Genomic DNA, 17,792 nt, shown 5'->3' on the forward strand with positions numbered 1-17,792 from the left:
TTTTAAATAGCATTATGGTATACGCCTTTAAATAAAAATTTGAATTTCTCATCATTTTATTAGAACAGCATCCTAGAACTGGAATTAGTGGTTCAGTGGGTAAAAACAGGTTATAGTCTTTTTGCTCCTTGTGTCTCGGGAATGGGGAGTTAGGGTTTAGTGGGGGACAGAGTTTCAGTTTAGGAAGCTGAAAAATTCCAGAGATGGATGATGGTGGGAGCTGCACAACGATGTGAATGTACTTAGTGCCACTGAACTGTACAGTTAAAGACGGTTAAAATAGTATGTTTTCTATTATGTGACTTCTACCACAATAAAAAAACATTTTCAGAAATATTCTAAATGTATCATCTCTACTCCCTAACACCTTTCTTACTTGAACCCACTACAGTCAGATTTTCATCCCTACCATTCCGTTGAAATCACTCTTGCTGAGGTCACCAGTGAGTTTTAAATTTTATTTATTTATTTATTTATGGCTGTGTTGGGTCTTCGTTTCTGTGCGAGGGCTATCTCTAGTTGCAGCAAGTGGGGGCCACTCTTCATTGCAGTGCGTGGGCCTCTCACTATCGCGGCCTCTCTTGTTGTGGAGCACAGGCTCCAGATGCGCAGGCTAAGTAGTTATGGCTCACGGGCCTAGTTGCTCCGCGGCATGTGGGATCCTCCCAGACCAGGGCTCAAACCCGTGTCCCCCGCATTGGCAGGCGGATTCTCTACCACTGCGCCACCAGGGAAGCCCACCAGTGAGTTTTATATCAACAAATCCAATGATGCATTACCATTCCTTATCTTATTGAGTGTCTCCGAAGAATGTGGCCTTATTGCCACTCTCTCCCTGAAACACCATCTTTGCCTGGATTCTGGAACTCCACATTCTCCTGGTTTGCCTTCTTCCGTGCAAACCGCTCCTGCTCAGTCTCCTTTTCCTATATCTTCCTCCTCTTGCTGGTCTCTACATGTTGTGTTTTCTCAGAGCTCAGTCCTCAAACATTTATTCTCTTCAAATGATCTTGGAGGGGTTCAGCACATGCCACCCCAAAACAGGCCACTAGTATAAAAGCACTTAAGCCTAGCCACTTTGGGTCTTCATTTTTCTATGAGGACCCCCATGTACATGTAAAAATTATTAAATAAAATCTCTATGCTTTTCCCCTGTTAACCTGTTTTATGTCAACTTACTTCTCAGGTCCAGATGGAGAACCTAAGAGGGAACAGGTAAAGCTTTAGCTCCCCTACAATCTCATCTAGGGATATGGCTTTAATGACTATTTATACATTGATGACACACAAATTTACATTTTCATCCCAACCTTCTCTATTGAAAGCCAGGCTCATATATACTGTAATCTATGAAACATCTACACTGGATATCTAATTGGCATCTAACATATGCTTAACATAAGGCCTAATTTCCCCCCATACGTTCTTCCCTCACTCTTTTCCATCTCCAAAAAAAATGGCAATATAATTCACCTTACCAGAAATCCTGGGACTCCTCCTTAATTCTTCTGTTTCTCCCATACCCCACATTGTCCAACAAACCTGCCACATAAGGTTTATTTTTTTCTCATAAAAAGTTTGACTTTGTTTTTCAATTCAAACAATGATGTTACACGATGGGTTTCAGTGACCACCAATTCATTTCTGAATTCTAAGATGACAGATAGATAGATAGATAGATAGATAGATAGATAGATAGATAAGATCAAGGAATCTTGTCTCGATGTTGCTGCCTAGTTAAAACACCTCCCTGTCTTGCAATATTTCTTGCCTAGCTGTTCAGGACTTTCCCTCAGAAGCCAGGAGCCAATGAATTGCTTACTTCTTTGGTACCTTGGAGATTTTAGACTCTGGAGCAATGTACCATAGTAAGATTCAGGATGGTGGAGGTGTTTTTAAGGGAAAGTTAAGAGGTGAAAGTGAAATGGGAAAGAGGAAGCATGACATCTGGATCTCAAGCATGTTCTAAAGCAGTTTGAGGGGAAAAAATTCTAATACACAAACACACACACACACACACACACACACACACATCACTAGATTCAATTAGAATTATCTATGCCTGCATAAACTTTGGCAAACCTTCATATAATTTCAAGAGTATAGGAATCCCAGTTCAAAGACTACTAGTCTAAAATGGGACAGTGAATTCCCTGGCAGTCCAGTGGTCAGGACTCTGCACTTCCACTGTAGGGGGCATGGGTTCAATTCCTGATCAGGGAAATAGATCCCACATGCCTTGCAGCACAGCCAAAAATAATACAATACAAATAAAGAAAAAAATTTTTAATGGGTCACTCTCACTAACACACTTGTCACAATATACTTACTGAGAACTCATTCTTCCCCACTGATCTGAGATACTGTCTTTAACATATACTAAATTTCCATATACAATTAGGCTTAATTATTGATTTGCTATTCCATTTAATTGACCTATCTGCTTAGTCTTAACTTGTACTTAAGAATGTTCTTGGGCTTCCCTGGTGGCGCAGTGGTTGAGAGTCCGCCTGCCGATGCAGGGGACACGGGTTCATGCCCCGGTCGGGGAAAATCCCACATGCAGCGGAGCGGCTAGGCCCGTGAGCCATGGCCGCTGAGCCTGCGTGTCTGGAGCCTGTGCTCTGCAATGGGAGAGGCCACAACAGTGAGAGGCCTGAGTACCGCAAAAAAAAAAAAAAAATGTTCTTTCCTTTCAATTTCTTTTTACTTTCATGCAACAGACAATGTGCTCTTTTCTTCCACATTTCTTTTAACTGTTTTTTATTTTTGCATATGAATAATATAAAAGCTGCTTTTAAATTGTTGTTTACCTGTCTTTTTTTTTTTTGCGGTATGCGGGCCTCTCACTTCTGTGGCCTCTCCCGTTGCGGGGCACAGGCTCCGGACGCGCAGGCTCGGTGGCCGTGGCTCACGGGCCCAGCCGCTCCGCGGCATGTGGGATCTTCCCGGACCAGGGCACGAACCCGTGTCCCCTGCATCGGCAGGCGGACGCGCAACCACTGCGCCACCAGGGAAGCCCTACCTGTCTTTTGATAGTGGCTTTTCTTCTTTTAAGTTTTTTGATATATCATTATTTCATCTGCAAATATGCAGATGATATTTTACCTGTTTCTTTCCAATTATTATGCTTCTAATTGTTTTTTCTCTTGGCCGACTGCTTTATGTAGTAGCTCCAACACAATGCTAAATAGTGGTAAAGGTAGTGGACATCTTTGTCTTTCTCCTAACTTTAATAAGAAAGCTTCTAGCATTTCCCCAGAAGTAGGTGCTACTCTGAGGTTGTGGCATATGCATTTTTTTATGTTAAGGAATCAGCTATTAGTTACTTTTTTAAGTGTTTTTAACATGAACGTATATTGTATTTTGTCACAAGCCTTTTCTGCATCAATGGAAATGATATGATTTTTCTTGTTAGCTCTAATGCCAGTGATGAAGCTACTCACTTTTTTTTAACATCTTTATTGTAGTATAATTGCTTTACAATGTTGTGTTAGTTTCTGCTGTGTAACAACGTGAATCAGCTATATGTATACATATATCCCCATATCCCCTCCCTCTTGAGTCTCCCTCCCACCCTCCTTTTCCCACCCCTCTAGTTGGTCGCAAAGCACCGAGCTGATCTCCCAGTGCTATGCAGCTGCTTCCCACTAGCTATTTTACATTTGGTAGTGTATATATGTCAGTGTTATTCTCTCACTTTGTCCCAGCCCTTTCCCCTCCCCGTATCCTCAAGTCCATTCTCTACGTCTGTGTCTTTATTCCTGTCCTGCCCCTAGGTTCATCAGAACCATTTATTTTAGATACCATATATATGTCAGCATACAGTATTTGTTATTCTCTTTTTGACTTGCTTCACTCTCTATGACAGACTCTAGGTCCGTCCACCTCACTACAAATAACTCACTTTCGTTTCTTTCTATGGCTGAGTAATATTCCATTGAATGTATGTGCCACATCTTCTTTATCCATTCATCTGTCAAGGGACACTTAGGTTTCTTCCATGTCCTGGCTATTGTAAATGAACATTGTGGTACATGACTCTTTTTTTTTTAAATGAAAATCAACATTTATTCTTGTTACAATGTTTAAATGTAAGCTTACAGAACACCAGCTTCCATTCACATACACTGAGCTGCTAAATATGTTTGTTGAACTTGTCTTTTCTAGTTTTCTGTATTACTTTAAATATGATTCTAAGTTTAGAACTCAAATATTTGGGTGTATGTGAATTAACATTGCATGACTCTTTTTGAATTATGGTTTTCTCAGGTATATGCCCAGTATGGGGATTGTTGGGTCATATGGTAGTTCTATTTGTAGTTTTTTAAGGACCGTCCATACTGTTCTCCACAGTGGCTGTATCAATTTACATTCCCACCAACAGTGCAAGAGGGTTCCCTTTTCTCCACACCCTCTCCGGCATTTATTGTTTGTAGATTTCTTGATGATGGCCATTCTGACTGGTGTGAGGGGACACCTCATTGTAGTTTTGATTTGCATTTCTCTAATGATAAATGAAGTTGAGCATCTTTTCATGTGTTTGTTGGCAATCTGTATATCTTCTTTGGAGAAATGTCTATAATAGCAGATTCTATTTTGTACATTTTATTAAACATCCCCACAGGGTTAAGTTGAATAAACTTGAGGTAGCAGACACAGCATTTATTGCTGGCTGCCTATTATTGCTTGAGAAAATCACTTATCACCTTTAACTACATACATTCTTGCTGGTTCTGACCTGGAATGTTGAAATTACCATCTGATTGACAGGAGAGAGAAAATTCCACGCAAATGTAAAACTCTCTTGTAAACGTTACGTCTTCCAAACAATTGTAACCATTCCTTCTATTTTTCCCAAACTAAAATTCCCTTCTTTGGGAATATTCCTGGTAAGTATCCTCATTAGGAGAGAAAAAATCTTAAGACATCTAGAAATTCTGCTAACATTTTTGTGGTTCCAGATTTGATATGATTTGGCAATGCTCTTATTCAGAAAAAGAGCAATCATATTCCCAGGAAAGTGTATCAATTGACAAATAGCCAGACCCCCCAGTGGCCACCCCAAGTCTGCTGTTTACTCCTCAAGCAGAAATGAGAGGGTTGGGAAAGACATAGCACAGTTCACCTTGGACCCTACATCTCCAAGAGGGATTTAATTCCCAGCTGAAGTACAATGACACTGTGCTTCAGGAAAATGCTAGAAAAAGCAGTCTCCCTACTTCATGTAATTTCATACATGAGGAAGACTAATACCCAAAATTAACATCAAAGAAGATCACAGCTCTTTACTCACCACAGACTCTCAGCCACTTACCTCAGGCCCACAAGAAGAAATAAAGGAAGGGAAGGATGGGGATAGATTGCCAGGGCCAGGCCTTTAGCTAGGGAATGCAGCTGAGAAAATGTGGTTAAGTCATAGCACCTAGAATCAGCAGGGTAAGGACTGAATGCAAAGACTAGAAGAGAACTTTCCTCCTTAACCTCTCCTCTTCTTTAGTCCCTAATCCTTCCTGTAATATAGAAGATCGCAAAACAGGGTTTCGTATACCTAATATGTAAAATATAAGAAATTATCAGAGTTTGCACAGAAGCCCGGACCTAAATATAAGAAACACTTAGGTTTTTGCAAGTGTACTACCATTTTCAGAGTTAGCCAGATACGAGATTGCTCTCTCACATCTGAGAACATATGAAAAGAAAGATACTGTATTTCCCTCCTTTATACTTATATAGAGAACTTAGAAAAGGCCTCTTTTAGCTAATTTGTAATTGTTCAGAGTGAGAAATACAACAAAGCCATAGGAGACCCTAACCAGTTAAGGGAAAGAATCAGGTCTTCTCTCAACTTTTTATTTATGCCCCTCAGAACATAGTACAGAGAGTCATACAGGCAAAGTACATGCATTGATCCCTTATAGGTGAGGGGAGTGAGGAAGGGAGTTCCAGGCACTAAGGATATTAAGACAGTCATCACTAGAGAACATTTTGATACTATGTTTTGTTTCCTTTCTTTTTTGTTCACTCTTCACCTCTCTGTATGTTCTATCTTCCTTTAATTTAACATAAGGAATTTCTTTTTATTAAGGGAAATGGAAACAAAATTCAATTTAAAAGTTCAGACCACATGGGGGCAGTGCTTCACTAACAGAAGTGACTGGCTGGAAACTAGTACTATGTGAATGGAAGCAGCAGGAGTGAGTATATTCAATGATGCATTTTGTGACAAGTGAGATTTTGACTGGTTGTGAAAACACAGTGAAGATCATTGGGGCTTCCAAACCAAAAGAAGCAGATAAATCTAGGACAATGAACTAGAACAACTGATCATGGTCCATTTCAGGCCTCTAAACTGAACCCTCGGAGACTCCAGGAAGAAGCAGGAATGGAGCCTCACCTGCAAGCTTCACTGATGCTCCTGTGTGTGCAGCTAAGCTGTGAGTGGGGAGGACAAGGGGGGGCGGGGGGAAGGGTCAAGCCAGGGAAATGGGGCAACTCTGGTAAGGAAATTTAGGAGGGATCTCAGGGACAATCCAGAGTTTATATTAAGGAATTTTGTAAAACAAATATGTAAAGTTCTTTATTTAAAAAAAAAAGTTTCTTTCTTTTTTTTTTTTTGGCGAGGTATACAGTTTATTAAAGAACTCACATCCAATGCAGTGTTTCTCCAAAGATAATTTGCAAGCACCTTGCCTCAGAACCACTTGAGCAGTTGGCAAAATCTGTAGATACCCAGGCCTGACTCTAGAAAAGGTGGTGCAGAGTCTCTGAGAATGAAATTTGGAAATCTGCATTTTTCGTAAGTGCCCCAAGTGATTCTACTGTGCACTTATAGATAAAGGAGCCCCGATTGGAGGAGTGTGGAAAAGCCAAATAATTACAAAAGTAAGCTGAAATGCTTTTGAAAAAACTTCAGTGAGACAGAAGAAACGAAAACACAAAGAAGAAAACAGATTACAAAAATCTGAATAACTTAAGTGACTTTTAAAACACTTTCTATTAACTGGTTACATTTACACAGACAAGTACATACATTATGAGTATACACACAGCTCAATGAATTTTTTTTTTTAAAGTTTCTTATGTATGAAAATCTTTTCACTCCTCCTGAGCAGGGTCAAACGGACAACCACTGGTGGAAAAGAAAGTCAAGGAAGGCGAGAGCTTCACACTGAACTGCAGTTACAGAGACAGAGCTGCTGATTTCTTCCAGTGGTTTACGCAGGATCCCAGGGAAGGCCTCCACTCCCTGATACAACTGTTTTCAAGTGAGAAAGAGAAGATCAGTGGAAGATTCACAGCCAGGCTTAACAAAAATGACCAGCAATTTTCCCTGCACGTGAAGGATTCCCAGCTCAACGACACAACCACCTTCTTATGTGCAACGAGTGCACAGTGCTGCTCAGACACCTGCGTCCCGCACCTAAACCCTGCTAAGCCTGCACCTCCTGCCTGAAGGGCTCCAGGGTGCTGACTTTGCACTCTGAGCAAAGGGAAATAGGAGGAGCTTTGTATAACAGTGTCAAATATTCTGTTTGAATACCATGTGCAGAGGGATAGTGTTTTCAAACACCATCTAATATATTTTGTTTCTCTGTGTGAAGTCCTAACTCTGTTCAAAAACCTGAGGCTTAATATCAGAAAGAAGAGAGCACTAAAGAAGGCAGGAAACAGTAAAATTCTTGCCTTTGAGCTCCTTTGTAGACTTTTACAAATATATCAAGAATACAAAATCTTAAAAGCCGTAACCATCAAATTCAGTAGTGAAAGAAAATGTACGTTGACATTCTGAAAAGACTGGGGTAGAAGACCAAGTACCAAAACCTGAGGGAAAATGGTAAAAAGTTTAGAAAAGGACAGAGTGAAAGGAGAACACAGTATGATGGCAAATCTGTCTCCTCCTTAAAAGAGGATAAAATTTCAACCAGCTGTCTGGAGATGAGTCAAAGGGGTGACTTTTAAAAGTGCCTCGCAGCGGTCTCTATACTTTTTGGCGCCAAGTACTGGTTTCAAGGAGGACAATTTTTCCATGGGGCAGGTGGCGGAACAGTTCAGGCAGTAACGTGAGAGATGGGGGGCAGCAGATGAAGCTTTGCTCGGTCGCCCACCACTCACCTGCTGTGTGGCCCGGTTCCTAACAGGCCACGAACCAGTACTGGTCCGTGGCCCTGGGGTTGGTGACCCCTGGCCTAGCATCTTGCTCTTTTCTACGGTCTGCTGGGGTGGGAGGAGGGAGAGTCACATTTAGGAGTGACCATGAACTGAAGGGGCAGCAAGTGAAGGCACACAGTGTTTGGATCACCGTCTCACATCCTTGCTCCCCAGGGAGCATCCACTACGAGGAAGCATCGAGTGACCACACGGCAAGATGATCCAACCAGGGGATGTCACCAGCCTCTGTCTTCGTCCACTTCACTGCTTGAATAACAGACCCGTAGACAGATTAGCCAAGCTGACAGCATGGAGGTTCTCCATGAGCCCAGAAGCATGGGTTTTCTCTCACCAAGTGGGACCTAACTACTTCTGCTGTCAAATATCCAACCTGTCAGCCACAGATACAACAGGGAGCCTTCAATGTGGAACCACCCCTCAAGAAGACCAACCAGCCACTTGCTGGCAAGTTGATTACATTGGACACTTCCACCCTGGAGGTGGCAGAAATCTTTTCCTATTGGGTTAATACATGTTCTGGGTATGAGTTTGCCTTCCCTTCCATAGTGCCACACATAGCAGCATAACCTGAGGGCTCAGAGTGCCTGATTGATCATTATGATTAATCAAGGGGTTTCACATCCCTTTGCATCAACAGACCCTAGTTATAGCAAAGAGTTGGGACAACAGGCATGTGACCATTGAGTATGCTGATCTACTACATACAGCATTATCCACAAACCACTAGCCTAATAGAACATTGGAATGACCACTGAAAGGCTCAGCTAAAGCACCAGCTTAGAGGTAGTGCTTTGAGAGGCTGGAGAACTATTCTTCAGGATGGTGCTGTGTTCCTGTTAGATAAAATGCATGGACCTGGGAACCAAGGAGTGGAAGTAGGGCTATCTCCCCATCAACTCCCAGTTTCAGTGACTCACTTGGATATTGTGTGTCTCCTGTTCTCATAATTCTAGGTTCTTCTGGACTAGAGATCCTGTTTCCTTTTGAAGAGAAAGGAGAGGGTATTTCTATTAAGGAAACAGAGAAGTTTTCACAAAACCAAACTTTACATGTACCACCTGGTCATTTGGAGATACTCATGTCCGAAGACCAGAAGGCCAAGAAAGGAGTTAGTACACTGGCAGGGACGATCTATCTTGATTATCATGAGGATTTAGGGCTATTACTGCCTATTGGGAGCTGGAAAAATAGGACTAAAACTCAGGGGATTCACCGGGATGACTTTAAGCACTTTCATGACTATAATTACTGTAAACAGGCAATTGTAGCAACTATGGCCTGATAAGGGGAGAATAACCAGGGGCTCAGGCCCCTCAGGGATGAAGGTCTAGGTTACCTCCCTGGGACAGAAGTCTAGATATAGAAGTATTAGTCAAAGGTGAAAGAGAATCAAGAATGAGTGATATAAGAGGTAGATGGAAGATAATAAATATGAATTATGGCTGTGGAATCAACTAGCAATTATAACTTGTCCCACTGATCCTTCTATTGATTTTTTTTTTTTAAAGAACTAGTGTTCTGAGTAAATTTAACATAGAGCACAAGTGGATCTCAGCAGTGAAAGGTATGGGCTGTACAGATGCTGCTGGTGTTCTGCTCACATACCCTGACAGTCACCTCTACACCCTGAAAATTCCAGCAACTCTGAGGACTATTTTCTGACCATGAGAGCATGTGGCCAGTGTTCAGGACAAGTCAGATGTGCCAGAGAACTGATGTCCCCAAAGCATCCCTCAAGCCATGATGGGTAATGAGTTTATGAATTACTCCAGCTCCTTTATGCCTCATTTGGGTAACTCCAAAGGGTATGCTATACCATCTCCCAGAATTCCCCAGCTGGATTAAGCTCCAATTGCCCATAGTAGTAACGGCTTGATGACAACACCCTGTCTTGGCCTCCTTCCCTTCTCTGATTCACTTCCTACTAATGTTTCCTAGAATCACCTGCATATAAACTAATTATACACAAGTCCTTGTATTAGAGCTGACCTTTTGGGAATCCAAAACCAAGATACAGGAATTCAAATCATGGGGCAAAGATGGAGATGATCTAGAAGAAATTCTGGTTGCTCCTTCTTCCATTGCTATCAAACTGAATTTAGGGGCACAGAGATTTTAGCAGGCCTCGTTCAGGCTGGTCCCAACTCTTACAATTGCCTAGCATCTCTCTCAGTGAGAAGACTCAGCCACCCACGTCTGTTACAAGAGAACCTGTGCTGTCAGACAGTACCCAGTATGTAGCAGAACCCCATTCTTACTCTTGGCTTGGGGACTCCAACTCTGGAATTATATAAGTGTCCCTGTTACTTCCTCTGGAAACACAAACTTCTGGTGAATCACAGTAGGTCTTTTTTTCCTTGTTCACAATATTTTTTCAAAATGGAATGAGAGTGATGGGAAGCAACTCTTAATATGACTTGTTTGAAGCAATTCGGTGCTGATGAGAACTCCTGCAATAGTTATTTCAGAACTTCTTAAAAAAAATAGGTCTCTTTTTTGTGTGTGTCCGTGGAAAATATAAGCACAATTAGACACTACATGATCTGCTTCCACTTACTCTGAGTTTAGTCCATGCTCTTTTCAGGCACAAACATGTATCTTTTTTCTCATTCTTTATTTTGAGAAGTTGTAAAACTATTAAAAAATTGAATACATTAATATAACAGGTGTATTCTTATCACCCATAATTAATTGTTTATATTATACTTGCTTTGTCATTTTTATTTTTTTTAATGCAAAGAAAAATTATAGAGTTTGCCACTGTTGCAAATAAAACTCTGCCACTTCTGCCCACTATTCCAGGTCCCCATTCTTCTCTCCAAGATTAGGTCTTAGCAGAATAAATTTGCCAGCTCCCTCTTCTCTTTATTTTCAGCCTACAAGTTAAAAAAACTCAGAAAACGGTTTTCACTTTCATCTGAAATTACAACCAATAGCCTAGTTGCTGAAGCGAGACCAAAAAGTATTGGGAAAACTTTCGTCAGTGAGACAGTCACCCTTCACCTGTCATACCATTTCCTGCTCTGAAGCTCGAGGGTCGCGGAGCACAGAGGGGAACCCAGATCAGAGCAGGAGACTTCTCAGCCTGCAGGGGAGAGCTGTAAGCATGATATTTGTTAGCTTGCTGCGGGCAGTCCTGGTCTCCACCTGTCTGGGTAAGGAAGGTTTAGGTCTTTCTTTATAATGTTATCTAATGGGGCTGTGAAACGAGAGAAGATGAATAGCAGAGTAAATGCATTGCCTCAGAGAGCCCAGGTGAAAGCTGATATGTTCTGCTGAGGTTTGGATCAGGCAGAAGAAAGGTGGGTGGGGATGGAAACCAGTTTGGGCTGGTCTGCCTGCTTTCTCTCTCATGTGACACCCAGTGTGGTCCTTTCTCTCCTCTTTCCCACAGGATCCAGTGTGGCCCAGATGGTCACTCAGCCTCAACCAGAAGTGTCTGTGCAAGAGGCAGACACAGTGACCCTGGACTGTACGTATAGCACTAGTGACAGTGATTATTATTTGTTGTGGTACAAACAGCCTCCCAGCGGGGAGATGATTTTCATTATTGGCCAAGAAGCTTATAAGCAACAGAATGCAACCAACAGTCGCTACTCTGTGAACTTCCAGAAAGAAGCCAAATCCTTCCGTCTCAGGATCTCAGACTCCAGCTAGAGGATGCTGCAAAGTATTTCTGTGCTTACGGTGGTCCACAGTGAGACGAGCAGCAGAGAGAGGCTTACAGAAACCTCAAACCTCAGCATCTGTGCAGAGGTCGGGGGAAGTGGTCGGGGTAAGAGGAATATAGAAAGTCATTGACTTCTCCTTGGAATAAAAGCTCCTCCTATCTGAATATAAGAGACACAGAGAGGTGAATGTCTATGACTTGTAGTCCTTAAATTAACAGTAAAAATGACACGAGTAGTGCTTTCCAGTTTTACAAGTTGCCTTCATACTTGCTATCATCTGTAACCCTCATAGCTTCATATGGTATATGTGACAGGTCAGACTTCTGAAGCATTTCCTCTGTCCAGCAAATCTTTATAATTTTCCTGGGAGCTCTTACCTCCAAGAATCTTAATCTTTTCCATTTTGTTCATAGGTGCTTGTTCTTTTAATTGTCCATGTCCAAAACAGAATCTCCTCAGAAAAAGGTACCCATTTTAGAACACGACAGCTGTGACAGCATAACCAGGGAGGGAACCCAATGGTCCTACGATAGACTTAAGAGATAAGCTAGGTTGATGGTACCTAGAATAGGTGACCTAGAAGAATGATGGAATGGGGCTCAGCTAAGAAACGAGCTCAGGGGCAACACCATTAGTGTTGGAATGCTATTCCAGGTTGGAATGCTATTCCAGGAAGGGATAATATTCATTAAATCAATGTCTGATGTATGGTGCTGTGGCACCCTAGCTAAAATACACAAGTTTAGAAACCAAGAAATGGAAGCAGAACAGTCTCTTCTCCTGTCACTCCCTGTAACCCACCTTCAGAATCTGTGTTTGCCTTTTCTCATAATCCTAGGCTCTGCTGGATTAGAGGTCCTGGTTCCCTGAGGAAGAATGCTTCCACCAGCGGATTCAGTAAGGGCCCCACTGAACCTGCAGCTATGACCGCCACCTAGATCACTAGGTGACCTAGTTGAACTCCTTGTGCCAGAGGTCCAGCAGACAAAGATAGGATTTATTAGATGGGGGCATAATTGACCCAATTATCATGGAGTACCAGATTGTTATTACACAGTGAGAGCAAGAAGAAATATGTTTGGAATGTAAGCGTTTCACATGGGGTATTTCCATGCCCAGTAAAAAGAGCAAGTGGCAACTGTGGCAACAAGGCCTAAAAAGGACAAAGTGACAAAGAATTGAGACCTCTCAGCAATGAGGGTCTGGGTCACCCCACCAGGCAAGAATCTAAGTTTGCCAAAGTGGTATCCAATATAAGGAAGTCTGGAGAGTACAGTGGAGGAGGGAAAAGATGAGTATCAGTTATAGACTTGGTACCAATTAAAGGAGTGGGGCCTGAAGCTCAGGTTATGCAACCTCCTGTATTAAGTGTTTTAGATGGATTGTAGCCAGCCACAATCTTGAAGACTCAGAGACACAGTGAAAATAACATAAGACAAGCACGCATCTGAGTAGTGCGAAGAGAGCCCTATAACAAATATCTCATGTGCCTGTTGTCACGTCCAAATGCCTAGGGTTGAATTTATCAATGGCTGTGATAGACAATTCTTGGATGCTCAGACTCATCTCAAGCTGATAACATCCAACATTAAGCATGCACTGTGCATTATTTTTACTTCCTACCCCAGGGCTTTCTCTGACTCCTTGGGAGCTCATTCAGCCCATGGGCAAGCACAGCCTGCAAGTATAGGGGAATTACCATCCCTGCCAGCAAGCACCAACCAGAGGGAAAAGGGACAGATGAGTACACTAGCTTCTTGCTTCCCAGCAGATAATCCCGAGAAGCATCCTGTATGCTTCTCGGAGATCCTGGGAGAATCAAGCCCTAATCCTGTGCTATCTACCTCCTCATTTCTGCTTCTTAAGATCGCATCCTAAATAAACTATCTTCACCTGAGTCTTTGCTTTAGGCTCCATTTTGGGGGGGAACAAAATTTAATAGAGAAAATTTCTTTGAAATTTTAATAGAGAATTCTTTGAAATTTTAATAGAGAAAGAACAGAAGAAATTCAAGGTGAACTTTACTGGGCTGATTGCTAATAAGAGCATGGGGTACTTGAGTGATTACATAATTGGAAAACTAGAAGCTGTCACCTTATTTTTTCAAAAGATGGTGAAACAGACCATATTTACAAAACTCCAGTCTCTGCAGATGTGTGATCATGTCCTTAGTTACCAAGTCTCAACTTTTCTCATTATCCCTGTCCCTGAATCTGCTCACCCTCTATTATTTAAACCTCATTCCTGCTTCTTCTCAAAATATACCTCTATTCAAGTCCATCTATTCTCCTTACTGACCCATAAGCACTTCAAACTCTTGAATTTTTTTTCTGGTTGTTCCGCTCACCCAAATTTCCCTTTTATGTGTGTATCAGTCTGGTCAAATCATATCAGTCCCATAAGCACACCTTAAAGCTCTATCTCCTCCAAAGTTTCTTCTCTAATAGTGAATCCTTGAATTCCTTCTCTCCTAAAGTCACACTGTGCTGAATCTGAAAGATTGATTCATAGTGACTTACCTTTTTAAAGCATTTGCTATTGTTTCCAGGCCCTGATCTTTCCTCCCCCAAATATATTATGGTCTCTATGAGGACAGAACTTTGCCTCATACAGGTATACGGAATTCTTCAATGCTCTTGGCAATACTGGGCACATAATAAGTGCTCAATAGAGCCCAAAGATTATGCTTAAAATTTATTTTGTAAACATCATATATTCATAAGAGAATATTAAGGGGAAAATCAGTATGTTCTAACACAGTCACAGAAGGTTTCTTTGGAGAAGTTATGATAAAAGGTAGGATTTTTAAAAGCAGCAATGAAGGGAAAAATAGGGTATGTTTTAAATATCAAGGTCTCTTCATTGAATATAAATAGAAACCTGAAACTCGTATAAACAGATTCCTTACAGAACAGATTTCCTTAAACCAAGTTCTTCCTGGGTAGAGGAGTGAACCATAGGAATTGCCTCAGTAATTATTTCTGTGACCTGAAGAGGGCACTGCTTGCACAGTTGACAACAGTTATTCAACCGCCCACCTGACATACCAGTTCCTGTTCTGAAGCAGTGATGTCACCCAGTACAGCTAATACCTAAGGTTCAGATAAGAACAAGAGCTTTTGTCACCCTGCAGGAGAGAGCTGCCAGCACGGCAGGCCCCGGTTTGCTGTGGGCAGTCGTGGTCTTACCTATCTCGGTAAGGAAGGCACATGTTTTGCTTTTACTAACATCCAATAGGACTGGGAAGTAGGAAGAAAGATTAATAACACAGGGATCTTACCTCCTCATGGGTCCCAGCTACTGGAGGCAAGAAAGCTGATGAATTTTACCTGAAGTTTGGATCAAGCAGAAGAAAGGTGGGTGGAGATGGGAATCAGTTTGGGCTGGTCTGCCTGCTCTCTTTCCCTCCTGTGACACCCAGGGTGGTCCTTTCTCTCCTCTTTCCCACAGGATCCAGTGTGGCCCAGATGGTCACTCAGCCTCAACCAGAAGTGTCTGTGCAAGAGGCAGACACAGTGACCCTGGACTGTACGTATAGCACTAGTGACAGTGATTATTATTTGTTGTGGTACAAACAGCCTCCCAGCGGGGAGATGATTTTCATTATTGGCCAAGAAGCTTATAAGCAACAGAATGCAACCAACAGTCGCTACTCTGTGAACTTCCAGAAAGAAGCCAAATCCTTCAGTCTCAGTATCTCAGACTCCCAGCTGGAGGATGCTGCAATGTATTTCTGCACTTACAGTGGTCCACAGTGAGACGAGCAGCAGAGAGAGGCTTACAGAAACCTCAAACCTCAGCATCTACACAGAGGCCGGGGGGAAGTAGTTGGGGTAAGATGAACATAGAAAAATCATTGACTTCTCTGGAGAAAAAAAATACTATTCTATCTGCCTATAAGAAACACAGAAATGATGCTATAAGCTGGAATTCTCAAAATAGTAATAAAAATAATGGAGGTACACAATGCTATATAGTTTTGTAAAGTACATTCACATGTATTTATTTAATTCTCACAACCCTGTTGCTATATAGGACAGGTCAGATATTCTGTGTCACTGCCATCCAGGGACTCTCATAGCTTGAACTAAACCTGTATTCTCCATGTGCATGCCCCATGATCATATCAAAGTCAACATATCCGAAATTGAGCTTTTATACTCCCCACAAATTTTATTTTTCCCTCCTCAGCTTTGCTCAGGATTAAGACACACAGTAAATTTCTGAGTTTGAAGAATTTCTCCACCCTCTGAAGAATTTCTCCACCCTCTACCTACCAGCCTAGGCTATCTGATCTTGTGTGTGTGTGTGTGTGTGTGTGTGTGTGTCTGCGTGTGTGTGTGTGTGTGTGTCCACACCTTATTTCTTTCTAATTACAAAACAGGTTGAAAAACTACATTTATCTCATTGTTTCCTGATTGATCTATCAGTCACCCTTCCTGACTTTAACCTAATTTCACCCTGTATTTCTTAAATTTCCTTCATGCACCATTGGTCTGTCCTAAGAAGTTGAGGAAAGACAACAAACACCGTCAAACAGGATTTCATGTGCTGCTAGTACTCATCAGCAAATGCAAATTAATTGATTAATTAATTTTTAAAAACAAGAAGTTTAGCTTCTGGTTACGCTATCATTGCTTCTGGGAGGAGGTGAGCCATCTAGAAGAACCAGGTCTAAAGGTAGGGCCAAGCAGCTGCCATCATCAGGGTCACCACCTTACATCCCCTGAGAAATAGGGGATGTCTGGACCTGGAAAGGATTCATCATACTTATGCAAAGCGGAAAAAATAATAAAATAGAAAAAATGATCCAACATTTCTTTGTAGGTCCATAATTCCCCCCAAACATAGCTTTTGCTATGAAAACCCCTTGTGGAGCATTTAATTCCATCTGCCCACTTCAAGTGAGTGATAAAGTTGGAGCAGATACTCCATGGCTGCATTTAAGTCCATGAGAGGTTTCCAGAGCTGAGGTTGGAGGTATGTTTAGAATGAGTGATGGAAGTTACTGGATTTGGACGAAACCAAGGGGAGCCAAAGCCAGATTGCTAAAGAATAACTAAAAATAAGCTTTCATAGGAATACTGTTTCATCCCTTAGTTATCAGTACTAGCTCATGGGATTAGGTACCCAGGCTGGAACAGAACCAGAGCTGGTGACATGCAGATGTTCTTTTGGATTTCCTATGGCTTTTTCACAGCCTTCCTTGAGAGCTCCTCCACTGCCTGCCTTAGACCCATAGTCTCATAGCTAAAGGTCCCCTTCTTAGTCCCCTTGAACAGCTTGGAGCCGTCTGGAACACTCCCATTTAGTTTCACATGCTGCAGCCCAAGGGCAAGTTATGCCACCCCTGTTCACCAAATCCCGTCCACTCCCACAACTCACTCTAAATATACCCCTTCCAGCCTCAGTTCCTAGAGCATCAGGTCCCAGCCCAGGCTCAGCACCCCAGGCTCTAGATTGTCTCGAAAAGCAGTGAGACAACAAACTCAGTGAGGGTATCACCTTTCACACAAGTCAGATAACTCTGGGCCATTCAAGTTTTACCCTCTCTTTTACACCCCAGGTCCAAGTAGTCACCAAGACTTAATAGATTCAAGCTAGTTATCAAAGCTTACTTCTTTCTGTTCTTGCTTCTAGTGGTGTCAGCTCCTCTCATTTGAATTAATAAATGATCATCTACCTCTAGTCTGTCTATCATCTAGTCTCTCCATCCTCATCTGTGCCCCCTTCAAACACTGCTTCACACGGCCACCAAGTGACCTTCCTACAATAAAAATAAAGTCATTCCCCCTTCAACAAAGCCCCGTTTCCCATAGAAGAAGACTGTGATTATTCAGAATGTGAGTCCATCAAAGCAGAGACCATCACTGTATCCCCAGCACCTTCCATGCCTGACAGGGTAAACAGTAGAGAGCTATCTGCTGAATGGATTAATGGATTAGTAAT

The 17,792-nt window shown here is 42.0% G+C and overlaps 2 gene segments (V, D, J or C); both read left to right on the forward strand.

Annotated features, from left to right (window-relative positions):
* LOC116748980 overlaps positions 1-17,792 on the forward strand; it is a 277,671-nt gene that overhangs the window by 4,595 nt on the left and 255,284 nt on the right.
* Positions 11,172-11,864, forward strand: LOC116748982. The segment is given in 2 exon segments: positions 11,172-11,327; positions 11,567-11,864. Coding segments are annotated over 2 exon segments (312 nt in total).

The sequence above is a fragment of the Phocoena sinus genome, chromosome 2 (assembly GCF_008692025.1).
Source record: "Phocoena sinus isolate mPhoSin1 chromosome 2, mPhoSin1.pri, whole genome shotgun sequence".
Taxonomy (NCBI): domain Eukaryota; kingdom Metazoa; phylum Chordata; class Mammalia; order Artiodactyla; family Phocoenidae; genus Phocoena; species Phocoena sinus.